The 21,317-nt window shown below is 36.9% G+C and overlaps 1 protein-coding gene across 5 annotated transcripts in view; it reads left to right on the top strand.

Moving 5' to 3' along the window:
- Positions 1-987: 987 nt before the first annotated feature.
- Positions 988-21,317, top strand: part of Sbf (SET domain binding factor) — a 302,684-nt gene continuing 282,354 nt past the window's right edge. For all 5 annotated transcript variants that reach the window (XM_070094967.1, XM_070094968.1, XM_070094969.1 and 2 more), the window contains exons 1-6: positions 988-1,144; positions 8,160-8,245; positions 12,098-12,253; positions 15,600-15,740; positions 17,373-17,486; positions 17,915-18,020. In XM_070094967.1, coding sequence (XP_069951068.1) covers positions 1,090-1,144; positions 8,160-8,245; positions 12,098-12,253; positions 15,600-15,740; positions 17,373-17,486; positions 17,915-18,020 — 658 coding nt within the window. In that variant the 5' untranslated portion in view covers positions 988-1,089. The remainder of the gene's footprint in view (positions 1,145-8,159; positions 8,246-12,097; positions 12,254-15,599; positions 15,741-17,372; positions 17,487-17,914; positions 18,021-21,317) is intronic.

Here is a 21,317-nt window from a genome sequence, read left to right as displayed (position 1 = left end):
AGTATAGTTAAAAAACTATTAATTAGTTTAGGGAGGATGGAATAGTGCTGTATGCAGTTATAATATGTTTGGGTATATTTTATAATTGAAAAGTCAACATTGTATAATCATTATAAATATTAGAAGAATTACCAACAAATATGTTAGGCAAAAGGTTTTGTGAGTAACTTATCGGACATTTATTACTGCAACGTTTTGCTATCTAGGGATTTCAGTGGCTTGATAAAACTCCTGGAAAACGAAACAGCTTCATCGAATCCATTTTTGTTGTTTTTGTGTAGGCCATTGATGAATGATTTTTAAAAGTATAAATAATATTTTGCTCGTGGGAATCATGTATGTAGTGCAGACGATAGAATCTGAGGAATTTGAGATTAATTTAGGTTCTATTATTTTAGTAATTAGTAGCCAAGAATAAACTCTCGTTGTTATATTTTAAGAACTGTTTGTAACTTACAATCATGTTTTTCTTTTCACTTGAGCACTTAACTTATTTCGAGAGCTTGCTGATGTATAGTTTCAAGACCTTGATTGTCAGGGTTATTATGAGGCGGCGAATATAATTTAACAGTACACAGTAATTTAACACCTGACTGGGAATAATAAATGTCTATATAACTGAGAAATACACCTCTTGATGTATATCCTGTATTAGTGCTTGTAAGAATTTCACGTGGCATATAGCAGAAGTTGAACCCGTGGATGATGCTTATAAAGTCACTCAAACGTTGCTTTTTGTCTAAATATTTTTTTTAACTAGCAATATTTGATATACCACATTGTGTGGTATATCAAACAAGAACAGATTACTTATTACAGCCATCAGGTATAAATAATAAGTAGCCTTTTAATTCATTAAAAAGGGGGAAAAGGGTTAGATATAAAATAAAAAAGTTTTGGGAAAAAAAATGTGAGGGATTTCAGGGAGAATTGTGATTTGGTGGGGAGGAAACTAGGGGAATGTGGGGAGGTTGTTGAGCAACTCCACGACCTCTGGCAACTCAGTTGGCTCTAACATGGCTGTGTAAGGTGAACGATGCTCGTGCTCACGGATATACTGGTGATTTGCCCTCTCAGGGAAGGCTAATAATGTCGAGACTTGCGGATTATTTTGCCATCGTTGGATACGACCACACAAAAGATCGTAAGGCCGAGATTTTGAGGTGGGAGAGGGTGGGTTTGGTAGTGTAGGGGAGGGCTGGGCCGCGGCTGCCAAGGGTAAGGAGTGGGTGGAGGAGCTGTCATCTGGCCCACTCTGGGTCATGCTTACCTTCCACGCCCACACTACCCACAGTGTGGGTGTGGGGGTGGGAGTATGGCCTTGTGGTGGGAATACGTTTATGGGACTGAATGGTCACACTGCTTGTCTGACCTTACCTTAATCCTGCTATAAATTATACACAACAATTACCTTTTTTAATCAGGGGGAAGCACTAAGCCCGAAGGAGTCATGTAGTGTTTGGGGAGTGGGGGCATTCAGGCTCAGTCCAAGGAAGGAGTATAGGTCCAGTTTCTTGGATGAAGAGCCCCTCACTAACATCAAGGCACATCAGGTATAGTTGTTCTCCCCTATTAAAATTAAAAACAAAACTACAATTTCAAATTTGATGAGTGGAACTGACCAACACTAAATTTTAGGATTCACATGTAAACCATCTATGTGAAGCAAAAACCTAGAAGGAAAACCTAAATTTTTTTATATTAGCTAGCAATCAACACAAGAACTTGTAAATGAGGCTGGTACTTGCTGTGCAGTTTGGCAAAAAATGAATAGCAACATGTATTTAGGGTACAGTATAACTTAGTTGTAAAGGTACATAATATGCTGTGATTATCACTTTTTCTCATGAATGTACTGTTAGCATAATTTTGAATTCAGCATTGAGTATGGATGTACAGTAGCTGTGTTTTGGGCTCTGGTGCACATAGTTACGTTGGCTAGTTATTTTATTCAGTTATGCCATAAAGTATGCAAAGGTTCATAAAGTTAATTTGCATTTCAACTTGGATAATTTCAAATTGCATAATTAGTGTATTCTTTATTTACAAAAGTGACTGGATATCCTTAGAATATCCTTACACTACATCAGAAGGATTCATATCTAAGTAAACCTTCCCGAAACTACTCAAGACAGCAAGGGTTATACCAATACATAAAGGTGGTGACCCTACAGATTTAAACAACTATAGGCCAATATCAAACTTACCATTGCTATCCAAAATCTTTGAGAAACTCGTGCACAGGAGACTATATTCATTTATAACGGCACAAAACATACTCAACCCCTGCCAATTTGGATTCAGGAGAAATAAAAGCACTAATGATGCAATCATAAAAATGCTAGATCTGCTTTACACAGCATTGGAAAATAAGGAATATCCACTAGGAATTTTTATTGACCTAAGAAAAGCTTTTGACACAGTAGACCACGGCATCCTACTCCACAAACTTGACCATTATGGTATAAGAGGCCATGCGCTTGCATATTTCAAATCTTACCTTACTAATAGGTATCAGTATGTCACCATTAAAGACACAGCATCAACAACACAGCCACTTGATACTGGAGTTCCGCAGGGAAGTGTCCTTGGTCCCCTGCTCTTCCTCATATACATCAATGATCTTCCAAACGTATCTCAACACCTGAACCCCATTCTCTTTGCTGACGACACGACTTATGTCATCTCTCACCCTAATCTTGCCACCCTCAACACCATTGTTAATGAGGAGCTGATCAAAATATCGACTTGGATGACAGCCAATAAACTTACGCTTAACACTGACAAAACCTACTACATTATGTTTGGTAGCAGAGCAGGAGATGCACAAATTAACATTAAGATCAACAACACTGTAATTGCCAGGCATAATGAGGGCAAATTCCTAGGCCTATACCTCGACAACAACCTGAACTTCAGCACCCATATCCAACACATAACCAAAAAAGTATCCAAAACGGTTGGGATCCTCTCCAAGATACAATACTACGTGCCGCAAACTGCCCTTCTCACACTATACCATTCACTTATGTATCCATACCTCACCTATGCTATATGTGCTTGGGGTTCCACTGCAGCAACACACCTAAAGCCAATAATAACCCAACAAAAACCCGCAGTAAGAATAATCACTAAATCCCATCCCTAGCAACACACCCCCCCACTCTTCATAGATCTAAACTTACTCCCTGTTCAGTACATCCACACTTACTACTGTGCAATCTACATCTACAGGACCTTAAATTCCAATATTAACCTTGACCTAAAACGCTTTCTTGATAGTTGCGACAGAACCCACAGGCACAATACCAGACACAAACATCTCTATGACATTCCCCGTGTCCGACTAAACCTTTACAAAAATTCAATGTATGTCAAAGGCCCTAAAATCTGGAACACCCTACCTGAAAATTCTAAAACTGCAGACACATTCATCACCTTCAAAACTACCATCAGAAAACATCTTATCTCCCTGATACACCCTGTCAACTAATTACACGAATACCACCTGGTGGTTAACACTTACACTCACTCACCCATTTGACCATAAACAGAAATATCAATCTCAATCTCAAAATAATGAATCTTAACTAGTCATAAGTTGGCCTGTGATACTCCAATACTGAAACTATGTATAGTGCCAAAACAAAAGCATTCACATTGCTAAACTCACAAACTAGTATTTAGTCACTTAGCCATAATACCAACTTACCTCATAATTTTGTAATATTTTAAACTTAAGATTTAATTTAAGTCTGCCCGAAATGCCTAGCCATGCTAGGTGTTCTAGTGGTACACTCTGTAATTATTATTTTACTACATGTAAACAATACAATAACCAAATTCTGTAAACTCAGCATTGTAATCCTTATAGAGAATAAACTTTGAATTTGAATTCATTTGCACTAGGGAAACTGCATCTGGTGTATTTTTCAAGGTACCTTGAAAATGTATGTCTTCAACCTAGGAGTAATTTTTGATTGGTGTTTGAAGAATACCAGTGATATACGTCATAAGTCTCCAGTATTGTTCCACAATAAAAGAACAATATTTTACACAGATAGATTATTGATATTGGGCAGAAACTAAAATAGTTCTATGAGATGGCAGCACAAAAAGAACAAAAATCTGTTCAAGAAATAGCAAAAAATCCTAAATATTTCCACAAGTATGCAAAAACCAAGTATAAAGTCAGTGACTAATGGGTTCATGCACCAGTGATGAGAGATACATGATAATAAATAGTATATGGAAGATATCTGAGGATTTAGTCTCAAATCTACACAAAGCCATAAAGTACTGGAGTGAAGGATATGGGAGGAACTGTAAAATAAAACCCAGTGAAGAGCAGGGGTACCATAGACACAATAAGAAAACATTGTACTAATATCTGTGGTCCTAGACAGTTCAGCCTGCTACCAGCAAATATCAGTAACATTGTCAATGGGCCACTAACAGCAACAGCCTGGTTGAACAAGTAATCAACAGAAAAGCCTGGTTCCAGACTGGCTGAGAGGATGGAAACTCCCCCATAACTAGTTGCAAATATAAACTGGTCACAAATGTACTTTTAGTTATCACTAAATATGTCATAGTAGGTGCAACTATAAAAATGTGAATGATCAGAAATCTGTCCAATAGCTGTTTATTTATCAATACACAGTCTAGCAATATACTGCCATTGCACACTTCATCATATCTAGTATGGTACAGTATACTACTTATTTATCCTCCTTCAGATTTATGCATTGCCAGTTACCAAACCTCTTTACAAAGATAATTCAATTAATGGCTCCCATTATCATGTACCTTGGCACTTCGTGCTTTCCTACTGCATCTTTTACCACAATCTTTACTCTTTAGTGTTAAGATTTCTCATAACATTTACAGTATTCTCCCACTTAGTTCAAAACTCCTATACATTTGCTTAACATTGATCAAAATATCTCTTCCTTCCCCATGGCCTGGTGGCAAAAGCTCTCGTTTCACATGGTGAGGGTCCGGGTTCGATTCCAGGCGAAGGGGTGGGAACATCGGATGTGTTTCCTTATACCGGTTGTCAATGTTCACCCATCACTAAAATGGGTACTTGGGTGTTAGTTGACTGGTGTGGGTTGCATCCTGGGACAAAGCTGACCTAATTTGCCTGTCATTGATGTCAGCTAGCCCTGTATACCTTGCACATGTACTTGTAGTAAATAAGGATATTATATTATTATTATTACATGCCTCTCAGCTCCAGGTGCTCAAACACTTATTACCCAATTTCCACATCCCGCTTTGATTCCAATACATATAATTAAATATAAATGTTTATATCCCTCCTTTCCTCCTTTCTTTCCACATTGTTTAATGTTACCACCAATCCTTCAAAATCTTTTGCTTTCTCTGACACACCTAACTAAATCCAATTTACTCCTTCCCAGACAGACTCGGACAGTTTTATGTGCATTTGTAGTCAACTATGCATGTTCAAACAGCCCAGTGTCAAAATTTCAATTTTAATAATAGTAATTTGTTTAGAAAAAGAGTACCCTGGTCTCACCATTTTAGTTGCCTTCTATAACTTGATCTATGCAAAAACTCAATGCACTTAAAAAGCCCTAAGATCTGGAACTCAATGCTTGAATCATCAAAAGGTCCCCTGTCTGCCAATCTATTCAGAGCTATTGTTAAAAAGCACCTCATCTCCCTAATGTTACTGAAGCAGCAATACACTGTCAAACAAAACTAGCTCATCCAACTCTATCTCTGTTCTTCCAGCCTTCCTCCAACTCCCATATAGAATTGATTACCCATCTTGTCCCATTATAGTTTTTTTGTAACTAAGTAACTTACTGCATCTTCACCAATCTCTATTCAGTCACTCCACAAAACTGAAGATCACTGAATTGGTTTGAAATAATAGTCATACTTTTAAAATTGTACCATTTTGTTCATTAGCTACCTTCTTATTGTGCATATAGTTGTAGTTAACTGTGTAAGAAATCCTACTTAGTCTGTGTCAAATCTTAAATAGTTTTTAAGTTTTAGTATTTTGCCCAAAATGCATTGCATACTAGTGGCTTTCTTTTGTGCCTTAGTGTTTTACTACATGTAAACTACATTATCTCTGCATTATATAAAAAGAGATAAAAATCTGAATTTAAATTTTTTGAAAGGTTTCTAACCCTCTTCCCTATGGTGATGATAATATATAAATACGTACTTATAACAGATTACAAATACAGTACAAGTCGCTTGAAATTTGTTAATGGTACTAGTAATATTAAGCATGAATTTAATAATTAAATACAAACAGCTTCACTGTTATAAGTTTGGATGAAATAAGAACAGTAATAGCAATATATTGTACAGTACTTAATTTACAGGGAGTTAAAAGGTTAAATTCATTTAAATTTATATAAAATTATACAGCCTTTGTTCTTTTCTGTAAATCTTATGCAAATGTTAGGATTCTTTATTTGTGTAGTTTTTACACAGTCGTAGACCACTCGTAGAATATCAAAAGAAGAGTAGAATGGAGAGAAAAGTTTAGAACAGTGTGAAATAGGTTAGTTGGTGATAACAGGAACATTAATACAATGAAGAAGAGTACCGAGTACAGAAAGATCACAACAGACATGTGGTGCATATTCAGTATTACAGCAATGTGCAATGGACCCCCGACTTACGATATTAATTTGTTCCAGAAGGCTGTTCAGGTGCTGTTACCATACGAATTTGCTCCCATAAGGAATATTGTAAATTAGATTAGTCCGTATCAGACCCCCAAAAATGCTTACAAAAGCACTTACAAAAATACACTTACGTAATTGTTCGAGTTGGGAGCTGATCGTAAGTTGGGGGTTCACTGTATTTCTAAATAATAGGTATAATAGGATCCACAAGGCTTTGAAGGGGGTAACCTGATTGCAACCAATTAATATGGATAAGAAACATGAAAGCATGAATATTTTTCAGTATTTATATACACACATATATTGTAAATACTTATGGACAAGGATTGCAGTTTGTAGACAAATTACTCTTATATGATCATTGTAATTGTAAATACAAATGATATAATTTGCAATCATCCAGTTTATATAAACAGTAATATACAAAATATCTACAGTGGAACCTCAGTTTTTCGTCAAAATATTGTCCCAGTTTTTGTTCATCATGGTTTTCATTTGCCGTACCGAACGTGTCAGTTTGCCTGTGCCCACACAAAGCATCCCATGCACGCATTCTGAGTCGGTCTGGCTTTGTTTCTCATCAAGTGAACATTACCCTGCTCATTCATACAAAACATTTCCTAATAATTCATTGTTTTTTGTGCTTGTTTACTGAATGTGACTGCTAAATAAGCCACCATGGGGCCAAAGAAAGTTCTGAGTGCCAGCCCTTTGATGAAGAAGGCGAGAAACACAATAGAATTCAATGGTGGTAGAGGGTGGTAGTGGTTGTGGTGGTGGTGGTAGAGGGTGGTAGTGGTTGTGGTAGTGATGGTAGTAGAGGGTGGTAGTAGTTGTGGTAGAGGGTGGTAGTGATTGTGGTAGAGGGTGGTAGTGATTGTGGTAGAGGGTGGTAGTGATTGTGGTAGAGGGTGGTAGTGATTGTGGTAGAGGGTGGTAGTGATTGTGGTAATGATGGTGGTAGAGATAACCTCTCCCCTCTTCGCCATCTTCCATACACCAACAAGTCTTCAATAAAGTAAAAGTGATTTAAATGTTCATTTGTCTATTTCATTAGTGCTTTATATTTATTTCTCATTGTTTTCTGTATGTAAAATTTTAGTTATTCTCTATAAAATATATTTTTTGTTAATATTTTTGGGTGTCTGGAACAGATTAATTGTATTTACATTATTTCTTATGGGAAATATTGCTTCAGTTTTCATCGAATTCGGTTTTCGTCAGACTCTGGAATGAATTAAAGACGAAAACCAAGGTTCCACTGTATTTCATGCTTTAGAGATTAATCTTATGAAATGAGAATGAATGAAGTCTTGTTGAGGCTCTGTATTGGCTTGTGTTAACATTTTGTAGGGCTTTTGACTGTGCCTTTTTCAGTGCCTTTGTAATTATGATTTCTGTTTTTCATACTGTATAGGCTGTACAGTATGAAAAATCAGCTGTTAATGGGAATGCCACTAACGTATTTTATATTTGCAGGCAATGGAATTGGTTGTGGAAAAATCATCCAGCGGTTCCCTGAGCGGAATTGGCCAGACACTCCGTTTATTGAGGCCCTGGAACTGGTAAGCTTATAATCAGGGAAGCTCAAAGGTTAGCTTTCAACATACATGTCAATAAACAACTATTTATATGTAGTACTGTAAAAAAAAAAAAAGATATACATATAGTACAGTACTGCACATTAAATTAACTGCTAACAGAAAAGCTTAACTGAAGAACTTGAATTAGTTAAAAAAAAAAAATCTTAATTATGAGTCTGACAATCAAGCATGGCTTTGGTATTCTGCTTTTCATGGAAGTGACATATAAAACACCATAATTACCAAATATACTGAACTATTTTTTCACAAAAATTCCTGTTGTCCAATGGGGTGGCCACAAAAAGTACCCACCTAGGTAACCCTGTTAAAGCATGACCTATCCTGATCTATTTTCCTAATGCTATCACAGGTAGGCAGGGCATATCAATGCTATCCTGTCCATGGTTGTTGACTGATACCTCTTGAAGTCATTCTGTTTCGCTCCATTCTCTCTACATGTCCGAACCACCTCAACAACCCTTCCTCAGCCCTCTGGACAACAGTTTTGGTAATCCCGCACCTCCTCCTAACTTCCAAACTACGAATTCTCTGCATTATATTCACACCACACATTGCCCTCAGACATGACATCTCCACTGCCTCCAGCCTTCTCCTCGCTGCAACATTCATCACCCACGCTTCACACCCATATAAGAGCGTTGGTAAAACTATACTCTCATACATTCCCCTCTTTGCCTCCAAGGACAAAGTTCTTTGTCTCCACAGACTCCTAAGTGCACCACTCACTCTTTTTCCCTCATCAATTCTATGATTCACCTCATCTTTCATAGACCCATCCGCTGACACGTCCACTCCCAAATATCTGAATACGTTCACCTCCTCCATACTCTCTCCCTCCAATCTGATATTCAATCTTTCATCACCTAATCTTTTTGTTATCCTCATAACCTTACTCTTTCCTGTATTCACCTTTAATTTTCTTCTTTTGCACACCCTACCAAATTCATCCACCAATCTCTGCAACTTCTCTTCAGAATCTCCCAAGAGCACAGTGTCATCAGCAAAGAGCAGCTGTGACAACTCCCACTTTGTGTGTGATTCTTTATCTTTTAACTCCACGCCTCTTGCCAAGACCCTCGCATTTACTTCTCTTACAACCCCATCTATAAATATATTAAACAACCACGGTGACATCACACATCCTTGTCTAAGGCCTACTTTTACTGGGAAAAAATTTCCCTCTTTCCTACATACTCTAACTTGAGCCTCACTATCCTCGTAAAAACTCTTCACTGCTTTCAGTAACCTACCTCCTACACCATACACTTGCAACATCTGCCACATTGCCCCCCTATCCACCCTGTCATACGCCTTTTCCAAATCCATAAATGCCACAAAGACCTCTTTAGCCTTATCTAAATACTGTTCACTTATATGTTTCACTGTAAACACCTGGTCCACACACCCCCTACCTTTCCTAAAGCCTCCTTGTTCATCTGCTATCCTATTCTCCGTCTTACTCTTAATTCTTTCAATTATAACTCTACCATACACTTTACCAGGTACACTCAACAGACTTATCCCCCTATAATTTTTGCACTCTCTTTTATCCCCTTTGCCTTTATACAAAGGAACTATGCATGCTCTCTGCCAATCCCTAGGTACCTTACCCTCTTCCATACATTTATTAAATAATTGCACCAACCACTCCAAAACTATATCCCCACCTGCTTTTAACATTTCTATCTTTATCCCATCAATCCCGGCTGCCTTACCCCCTTTCATTTTACCTACTGCCTCACGAACTTCCCCCACACTCACAACTGGCTCTTCCTCACTCCTACAAGATGTTATTCCTCCTTGCCCTATACACGAAATCACAGCTTCCCTATCTTCATCAACATTTAACAATTCCTCAAAATATTCCTTCCATCTTCCCAATACCTCTAACTCTCCATTTAATAACTCTCCTCTCCTATTTTTAACTGACAAATCCATTTGTTCTCTAGGCTTTCTTAACTTGTTAATCTCACTCCAAAACTTTTTCTTATTTTCAACAAAATTTGTTGATAACATCTCACCCACTCTCTCATTTGCTCTCTTTTTACATTGCTTCACCACTCTCTTATATACATAACTTTGTGATCGCTCCTCTTCCCTCCTGCACCCACTTTCCTGTAACCAAAACTTCTGCTGAACACTCTAACACTACATTTTTAAACCTACCCCATACCTCTTCTTAAGATCCACTCACATGTAGACACTTGGTTAATGTTTTTTAATGATGTTGACTAGCTAATGTAGACTTTCATATAACAGTACTTTCTTATGCACATTTTTTATTTTGTTTTTATTACTGTGCCTTAAAATATGGTGTACTTGTATCTAATAGGTTTTATACTGTACTACAGCACATTTATTTTCCACGTTCTTACCATACCAGTGTTGACGTATTCTTGGGTTGTAGATATGTACTGTAGATAGATGTTTTAGTTGAAATCAACAAAGTTTTTTTACTTAAAAAAATTAAATTAAGAGGTATTTTTGGGCCACAGTAAGCTGTGGATAACTGAAATCATGGATATTGAATCAGTTGATATGGGAGTTCTACTATACACATATACAGTGGACCCCTGGTTAACGATATTTTTTCATTCCAGAAGTATGTTCAGGTGCCAGTACTGACCGAATTTGCTCCCATAAGGAATATTGTGAAGTAGATTAGTCCATTTCAGACCCCCAAACATACACGTACAAACGCACTTACATAAATACACTTACATAATTGGTCGCATTGGGAGGTGATCGTTAAGTGGGGGTCCACTGTAATGGAATATGTTTAGGGTGCTGAATAACTGAAAGGTTCTAGTGCTGTGTAAAAGAAGTAGAACAACAACAACATGTAATGCTGATGGTCTGTGGAACAATTTGTACAATTAGAAAGAGGTGAAAATAAGAGCTTGTGAAATGAGTAATCCTTATGACCTGAAAAGAATAACAAGGTCAATGAAGGTAAATGAAAGGGATCTCTTACACATCTAGAAGCATTGCTGAGAAGTAGGCTGTAGAGCAGGTGGTGATGCCTTTTTGGCAGGTGTATAGTGTAAAATAAAGCGGATGCACATTAGAATACCCGAAAATTTCAGTATAACCATCATCTCGCAATTCTGTATTGACATCAGCACAAGAACCACCACCACTCACCTTGGTCTGGTAGGGCAACACTAAACTTTTTCAGGCATTTTGAGATAAGTACCACCAACCAGAATTTACAGGACAAAATAGTTTTTTGTGTATAAGCATTTTACCTACGTATATGGTTATTTTATTAATGTACACGTGTGACATCCAACCACAGCATTAAGGTATGGAAAGCTTTATTACTGTATTTTTAATTAATTACAAAACTCAAGACAAATTTGTTTGACTCCTTTCAGAGGTTACAAGAATGTAATCTTGTTTTCCACCTACTCTTTAGTTAACATGATTTCAGTTAAAGTACAAGGGTTCAGGGACATAACTTATGTTAATTAAAACTCTAGTGTATAAAAATACCTAGCAAAATGGTATGGACTTTATCAGAATCACTAGCAAACAATTGATGCAGTAATTTTACTTGCCACCTCACCATTTGTCATCCCTACAACCACTGATAACAGTTGCAGTGTACTTAACATTAGCCCACAATGCTATCTAGAAAACAAAATAAGGGCAGTGGTAAGAAGTTTTTTTTATGGTAGAATATCAGATGTGCATAGTTTTACTGCAAGCATTACTCAAGCTTTTACTCTCTTCTTTATATAATGTTTGTAATATAAAGTACTATGCCATATTGAGTATGTGTTACATTAATTTCAAACCTGTTCAACACAGTTCTGTCAACCACAAGGGTGGACACTCTCAACTGATCGTCAGGAGCCCAAATTTTTTGTCTCCGTGCTGACAGACATAGACGCTAATCGACACTACTGTGCTGTTCTCTCTTTTAATGAAGCTGTTTCCATCACCCCAAGTAAACCTACTGACGAGGTAAGCATGCAGGTTACCTAGTTTACAGATTTAGTAAAAGTACAGCATGTGATCTCCCTGTGATGGTCTTTTGTCTATAACTACTCACAGACCCCTCGTGTTTGATGCTTTCAGTATTTTTAAAATTCTACATGTGGCCAGTTGGTCCTTACCTACATTAAATTCCATTATTTGTCAATTCCTCTTGTTTATTAGTCTGCAGCGGTTATCAGCAATGATTATTATTTTGTATAGGATTTGTGTGTCATTAGTAAACATTTTAAAAAAAAAAAAGTCTATACAGGGGGACCTCGGCTTACAAATTTAATCCGTTCCATGACCTTGTTCATATCCTGATTTGTTCATATGCTGAGTCAGTTTTCCTCATTTAAATTAATTGAAATGTAATTAACCCATTCCAGCCTCTCAGGAGGCATGACAAAATATTGCTAATGTCAACTCTACAGCTTAGTTATCTATCACAATTCATCTAATATGACATAATATACAATATTAACAACATAGAAACATAATATATACTCTAGAATGAATAAAGTAGGCCATAATATGGTAAGTGATGGCGATGCTGGCAACGACAGAAAGCATCCGCCGTTTACTCTCCCACTCTAGTATCTTACCAGTCCATAACCCCACACCTAGCTTGTGTTTATCTATGATTAGTAGTGAGGTTGTTACATATATAACCACAGGTGTGGTCAAGACAGATGTATATATAGGTAAAGGCCTCACTCTATGCTGTGGCCTTCTTCATTTCTCTAGCTCTTTTCATTGTTTCTAATTGCTTCTTGCTGATTGTACATGAATACTGTCTCTTTGGGTGAGGCATTGTGTAAGAAATTTCTACATTACAAGACAAAATTAGCATCCCAGGGGTCTGGTGCGGTCACTCAGAGCAGCATACCTCCTCTTCCTTTTAACCCATGGTTGGCACCGAGATAGCAGTAGTCTAGCAGTACCTATAGCCACCCAGAGGGTTACCAATTTGTATTTTGAAGCATTTGGCACAAAAATATGAAAAAAAAATTACGAGAAATGTCTAAAAATGACAACATATTATTATTACTATTGTATTATTATTATTGTTGTTATAATTATTCTTATTCTTAGTACATATGTATTATTATAATTATTATTATTAATACATATGTATTATAATAATTATCATTATTATTAGTATTATTATTATTATTTAGGGAACTGGAGCACAGATCCAATTCCCTAGATCAAGAACCCATTACCACATACTAATAATTATTATTAGTTATAATAATTATTATAATAAAAATAATAATAACAGTAAGGAGAAACTTCGAAAGGCTGCCAGTAGTTGGCGCCACCATCAGCAAAACATTGGTAACCACTACTAGTACACTTTTCACCTGTCTAGACTTAGTAGTCTATAAGTATTAGGTTAAGTCTGCCCGAAATGCCTCAGCATGATAGTAGCTTTCTTTGCTCCAATTATATGTACACACACATTGTAACCTTTGCAAAGAAATAAATAAATTATTTATTTATTTATTTATTTAAGGAACCTCCCTTGAGGGGGAAGTTTATATCCTGAAATTTCCTTCATATCCAGAAGCGTTCGTAAGCCAAGGTTCCACTGTATTTTAAAACCATTTCTAACATTACAGTTATCATGGCAGGTACTGATACTTTTGGGTACTCATGAGGACGTTTCTATTTGGTCTTATGACTTTTGGCATTTATCTGTATTATTATGACATCTTTAGGTATAATGATAAACTATATACGTATGAGCTGTTTTTTAGCACTATGGCAGGTTGGAAGGAGGGGCAGCTGCCAGCTTCAGAGACTCCCAAAAGTCTGGAAAATATGGTGAACTTGCCCATCATTACATATATGTTGCCATAAACTCAGAGGCCCTCATCCCATGGGGAAAGAGCACATCCAGATTTGTTAAGGAGTCTGGTAAAAGACTTGTCAGGGCAACTAAGGATCACAGGGCAACTAGTTTTCTGTTCCAGCAGCTCAGTGTTGCAGTTCAGAGGGGTAAAGACTGTTGTAGCTGTATGTAATGTATCCCTCAAACCTCATGTATTGTATCTATACCACTTAGGTACAAGGCTGACAATAGGAAGGTTTCACAGACTGCACTGTGACAGGTTTGCATCCACCAACTGTGATCCTACTGTCCCTTCCCACAGCCCCATAAGCTTTCATAGTACATCTGTTCTCATACCCCTCAAGGCTATTTAATTTGTGAACTCGACAATCAGGGACTGAATAGCCTGGTCACACAGTGTATGAAAACTAATACTAATGAATATAACAGATTGTTATAGATGAAAGTAAATTAATCATGGAATATGGTTTATGTTTAATATTAAAAATTAATTTAGGGAATGAGTGATGGTGACTTTCTTTCAACAAACAAACCGGCTGCATCCCACTGAGGCAGGATGGCCCAAAAAGAAAGAAAAAAGTTTCTCTTTTTAACTTTAGTGATGTTTACAGGAGAAAGGGTTACTAGCTCCTTGTTTCCAGCATGTTAGTCGCCTGTAATGACACTCATGGCTTAGGGAGGAAGAATTCTGTTCCACCTCCCCATGGTGAATGTACATACGTATATATTTCTTCCTTGGGTCACTCAGCCTGGGTGGGTGGAAATGGCCATTATTAAAAAAAAATTAGTATAAATATAAACAGTTTGGAGAGATATATTGTGTATTTTTATACGTATATACTTCTAAACTGTTGTATTCTGGGCACCTCTGCAAAAAGTGATTATGTGTGAGTGAGGTGAAAGTGTTGAATGATGATGAAAGTATTTTCTTTTTGGGGATTTTCTTTCTCTTTGGGTCACCCTGCCTCGGTAGGAGATGGCCGACTTGTTGAAAAAAAAAAATAAATAAACAGTTTGTAATTACAAGAGCACAGATATTCTGAAATTATTTGCATTATTCACATTGTGCAAAATTTTCACTATTGGTTAATGGTTTAATTATATTTATTTACATATTATTCAATCAGTAGTTTTGTTCATGCATATCAATTTGTGTTACTCATTACAAATTGTGCAGTACACAAATAATATATTTTCAGTATTTTTTTTTATATCTGTCTCGTACTTCCATTACATCACATTTCTCACTGTTCTTTTCTTTGGCTCTTGATTCCTAGTTGTGTGTAACACTGCTCATCTCATTTCAGTATTTGAAGAAGCCTGCCACTTACATCTGTTAGCTTTGATTTTTACTATCATTTCTATAGGAGTATGGTGGCCTGGATTTTTGCAGTTTGTGGTGTTATTTCAATCCTGTCATAAGAGGATGGGGAACTCCTTGTCTTATATTCAGAATTAAGGTCTTTGTTTATTTAGGAGGATGACGGCTTGGAGCTGGGCAGTGCAGGTGTGCGAGGCATGGGCCCACCAGTTCCTATCATCACCCATCACTCCATCATGTATGCACCAAAGTGCCTCGTCCTCATTTCCACCCTGGACTACTTTGAAACATTTAGAGTGAGTTAACCCTATCACTATCCAGACTCCTGAAATTAATATTGCACCTTGTCCACTTTTTAAAAAAAAATTCTTTTGAAATGGTAGAGAATCTAGTGAATGTTGAATGATATATACAGCCTCTCCTCACTTAGCGATGTACTCCTTTACCGACTCCTCGGACTTACGACAGGCTCTCGAACCAGTATTCATACCTAAATAATGTATTAGAGCCGATTTTCTCTATTCTGTTTATTTCACTATACAGTACACTACTGTATAAACATTTAAAAATATACCAGAAATGTTATAAATGGTGCCTCAGTGGGAAAGGGCCGACGTGTTAAAAAAAAAAATAACTCAAAGTAGAATATTTGTAGGCAGAGAAGGTCATTTTTATTGTAGTTTGTCCAGTAGAAAGGTTGGTAAGTTTTGTATTTATACAAATGATAAGCACTTATTTTACACAGAATAATCTATTGCTTTTATTTTCAGTATCATAATATTGATAGCCAGTAGTTGTTATAAGACACAAGAACACACAAAAACAAATAAAATTTTTGACAACACTTCCTTTTATTTCTTTTTAATGGATCTCTGCATTTCTTGTTAACTTTGAAAGATTGAATGGAATCTCAAAAATAGTATAGTTAGACACAAACATGAATGTAGTAGAAATGATAGAAAACTTATTTTTTGCAGAACTTTTATTTATTATGTACAGTGCATTTACTTTATATATACATTTCCTGTATATGTATACATATATATATACATGTATATACATATATATATATATATATATACATGTCCTGTCTAAGGGCAATGTGTGGTGTAAATATTATGCAGAAAATTCGGAGTGTGGAAATTAGGAGAAGGTGTGGAGTTAATAAAAGTATTAGTCAGAGGGCAGAAGAGGGGTTGTTGAGGTGGTTTGGTCATTTAGAGAGAATGGATCAAAGTAGAATGACATGGAAAGCATATAAATCTATAGGGGAAGGAAGGCGGGGTAGGGGTCGTCCTCGAAAGGGTTGGAGAGAGGGGGTAAAGGAGGTTTTGTGGGTAAGGGGCTTGGACTTCCAGCAAGCGTGCGTGAGCGTGTTAGATAGGAGTGAATGGAGACGAATGGTACTTGGGACCTGACGATCTGTTGGAGTGTGAGCAGGGTAATATTTAGTGAAGGGATTCAGGGAAACCGGTTATTTTCATATAGTCGGACTTGAGTCCTGGAAATGGGAAGTACAATGCCTGCACTTTAAAGGAGGGGTTTGGGATATTGGCAGTTTGGAGGGATATGTTGTGTATCTTTATATGTGTATGCTTCTAGACTGTTGTATTCTGAGCACCTCTGCAAAAGCAGTGATAATGTGCGAGTGTGGTGAAAGTGTTGAATGATGATGAAAGTATTTTCTTTTTGGGGATTTTCTTTCTTTTTTTTTTGGGTCACCCTGCCTCGGTGGGAGACGGCCGACTTGTTGAAAAAAAAAAAAAAAAAAATACATTTCCATTGAGAATTGAGCATAACACAAATAATCAAGGTCTTAACATTTAGCATGAAGAATATAATGCAGTATTTTGGAAAGGCATTGTTTTTTTTATTTTAATAGTTATGTTTCATGAACATCAGTGTGTCATATTTTTTTATATTGACAGAATTGTATGGGGATTGTGTATACTGTGTACATGGAAGGATTGGGGGTGAGCATGGAGACACTTATTGGCAATATGGTAGGATATGTTCAAGTGCCCCCTCCTGGAGGACCGCAGGTTAGTTTTTGTGCTGCTATTTAGTTTTTTAATACTGTATATACACTGTGCACTGACAGTTAAGAAAATGTTTATATTTTATCTTATTTGTTGGAGGGCTGATCTTGATTTGCTTTGGCACCAAGTTTCATTGATCATTTGTATTAATTTTTTTATGATTAGTATTGCATTCATGAATTTAACATCTGTGTGATCACTAACATTTTCACTAGAACCCGCATTATAATTGCTTGCTGGTCAGTCGGAAATTATTATATAAACTACACAGATGAGATGAGTTCAAAAGGTTGATACATGGCCAGCTGTGCTCAAGTAAATACCCCATCCTTGCTTCTAATTAGTCAAAGAGGGAATGCATTATATCACACATTTTTGGTGTATCTACTACAGTACAATAAAAAGATGTACTAATGTGTGCTTCTTCTCAGGTTCGGTTCAGCATTGGTGCTGGTGACAGACAAGCTCTCCAGCCTCCAGCCTCTCCAACTCTCCCAGTCACTAACACCACTGTCCTGAGTCTCTTCAGTCAGTTAGGTATTCTATTTAGAAATAGAAATACTGCACTGTAAAAATAATTTACAAAAATATATTACGATTATCCACTTATTTAACCATGACAGTATCTTATGCAGATCATCTTGTAGTCTTCTCTCTTGTCTTCTCTTATAGTAGCCTTCTGTCTACTTGTATCCTCTTGTTCTTCTCTTTTAGCCTGTTCTCTTCCTGCAGTAGTCTGCTGCCTTCTTATAACCTCTTACTCTTCTTTTGTGAATTGTTGTTGTCTTGTTGGAAGCCAGCTGTCCTCTTGTGGCCAGGGTTGTTACAAATTCCGTTTATTTTTTTAATCCCAGTCTACCTAGACTCTTCAGAATTTTTTTTTCATTCATTTTTCGTGTTTTTATTTTATTTTTACTTAATATAATGCTTTTACAGTGACCTAAAAGATGCACATATGCTACATAATTACAAAGAAATCATTGATAAAAGATATAACCAGTGTGTGACATCTAACCTACTGGCACATAAAGCACATTCTAAATGCAATGGAAGGGAGCAAGAGCAAGCTGCTGCTGAATTGCTGACAGGATCATTCAAGATATTTTACTGCCTCTTGCTTGCTTTCTCTATTGGTGATAAGTATATTTACCTTCGGTCAATGCTGATGCCAGAAATAACTGAAGCTTTCCCCAGCCTAGTGGTGGAAACTCGTGAGTAAAAGAAAAATGCAACACTGGTTTTAATTGAATTTTGTTTTTTTGTGCTTGAACTAGGTAGCTTTCCAGCAAGCTCTGCTTCGGTTGAGAGGATCTTCTTTACTTTTGGGCAAATTTATGCTAAATTAAGAAATAGACTAGGTAATAAAGGAGCTGGAAAACTCGTAAGGTATAATAAGATGCTTTAGGGTAAAGCTGAGGACTGGTGAACACTACAAAACATACACACAGCAAACTTGGCTCATCAATTTTGTAGCATACCATTGTTAATAGTCATTAAAATTTAAGGATATACTTCTTATTTCAACAAACCAGCCGTATCCCACTGAGGCAGGGTGGCCCAAAAAGAAAAACGAAAGTTTCTTTTTTTAAATTTAGTACTTTATACAGAAGAGGTTACTAGTCCCTTGCTCCAGGCATTTCAATCGCCTCTTACAATATCCATGGCTTAAGGAGGAAGAATTAGGTTAGGTTAGGTAGTAGGTTGGTAGACAGCAACCGCCCAAGGAGGTACTACCGTCCTGCCAAGTGAGTGTAAAATGAAAGCCTGTAATTGTTTTACATGATGGTAGGATTGCTGGTGTCTTTTTTTCTGTCTCATAAACATGCAAGATTTCAGGTACGTCTTGCTACTTCTACTTACACTTAGGTCACGCTACACATACATGTACAAGCATATATATACACACCCCTCTGAATTTTCTTTCTAGTTCTTGTCCTTGTTTGTTTCCTCTTACCTCCATGGGAAAGTGGAACAGAATTCTTCCTCTGTAAGCCATGCATGTTGTAAGAGGCGACTAAAATGCCAGGAGCAAGGGGCTAGTAACCCCTTCTCCTGTATATATTAATAAATGTAAAAGGAGAAACTTTCGTTTTTCCTTTTGGGCCACCCCGCCTCGGTGGGATAGGGCCGGTGTGTTGAAAGAAAGAAAGAAATGCAAGGTTTCAGGTATGTCTTGCTACTTCTACTTACATTTAGATCACACTACACATACATGTAAAAGCATATATATATACACACCCCTCTGGGGTGTGTATATATATGCTTTTCTAGTTCTTGTTCTTGTTTATTTCCTCTTATCTCCATGGGGAAGTGGAGCAGAATTCTTCCTCCATAAGGATGTACTTGTGGGTTGGAAATTTGTAATGCATCTATTGCAAACTCGTTTAATTAAATGCTATGTTTTACTGTGCTGATACTTTTTCACATTTATAAGTGCATTTACATTTTATTCTCTGCCTTAAAATACAGTAGAACCCCCATATCCACTGATTCAGCATTCATGGTTTCAGTTATCCACAGTTTACTGTGGCCAAAAATACCTATTAATTTTGCATAACAATGGACCCAAAGCACAAAAATAGAAAAGCTGGCAGTTCTTCAAAGCCTAAGAGAAGCCGTGAAGTGCTTTCCATCAGTGAAAAAGTGATAATTCTCCACTTAAACTTTATAATAGGTATGTATAGGACTGATATGTAGGATTTATTACTATCCACGGTTTCAGCATCCATGGCAGGTCCTTGAAACATTTCCCCCACGGATGGAGGGTCTTACTGTATTGTAACATGTTTACATTGAGTAAAATTCAGTATCTGTACCATTATCTAATTTCTCTTATTGATTGACATACATCTGAATAAGTTTACTGAGTATACCAGGTAAAGTGTATGGTAGGTTTTTTATTGAAAGAATTGGAGGTAAGACAGAGAGCAGGATTGCAAATCAACAAGGAGGCTTTAGAAAGGGTAAGGGATGTGTAGATCAAATGTTTACAATGAAGCATATAAGCGAACAATATTTAGATAAAGGTAGGGATGTTTTTATTGCATTTATGGATTTAGAAAAGGCATATGAGAGGGAAGCAATGTGGCAGATGTTGCATGTGTATGGAATAGGTATATAGTTACTAAATGTTGTAAAGAGTTTTTATGAAGATTGTGAGGCTCAGGTTAGGGTGTGTAGGTGAGGGGGAGATTACTCGCCAGTAAAAGTAGGCCTTAGACAGGGGTGTGCAATGTCACCATGGTTGTTGAACATATTTATAGATGGAGTTGTAAAAGAAGTAAATGCTAGGGTGTTGGGGAGAGGGATGGAATTAAATTATGGGGAATCAAATACAAAATGGGAGTTGTCATGGTTACTTTTTGCTGATGAAATTGTGCTTTTGGAAGATTCTAAAGAGAAGTTGCAAAGGTTAGTGAATGAGTTTGGGAAGGTATGTAAAGAAAGAAAGTTGAAAGGGAACATAGATAAGAGTAAGGTGATGAGGCTATCAAATGAGTTAGGTAAAAAAAAATTGGGTATCACATTGGAGGGATGGAGTATGGAAGAAGTGAATGTGTTCAGATATTTGGGAACAGATTTGTCAGCAGATGGGTTTATAAAAGACGAGATTAACTATAGAATTGATGAAGGCAAAAAAAGTGAGTCGTACATTGAGGTGTTTGGAGACAAAAAACATTATCCATGGTGGCAAAGAAGGGAATGTACAAGAGAATAATGGTACCAACACTGTTATATGGATGTGAAGCATGGGTTGTGAATCCTGCAGCGAGGAGGAGGCTGGAGGCAGTGGAGATGTCATGTCTAAGGGGATTGTGTGGTGTAAATATTACG

The sequence above is a fragment of the Cherax quadricarinatus genome, chromosome 48, assembly GCF_038502225.1.
Source record: "Cherax quadricarinatus isolate ZL_2023a chromosome 48, ASM3850222v1, whole genome shotgun sequence".
Taxonomy (NCBI): Eukaryota; Metazoa; Arthropoda; class Malacostraca; order Decapoda; family Parastacidae; genus Cherax; species Cherax quadricarinatus.
This window is presented reverse-complemented; position numbering and strand designations above follow the sequence as displayed.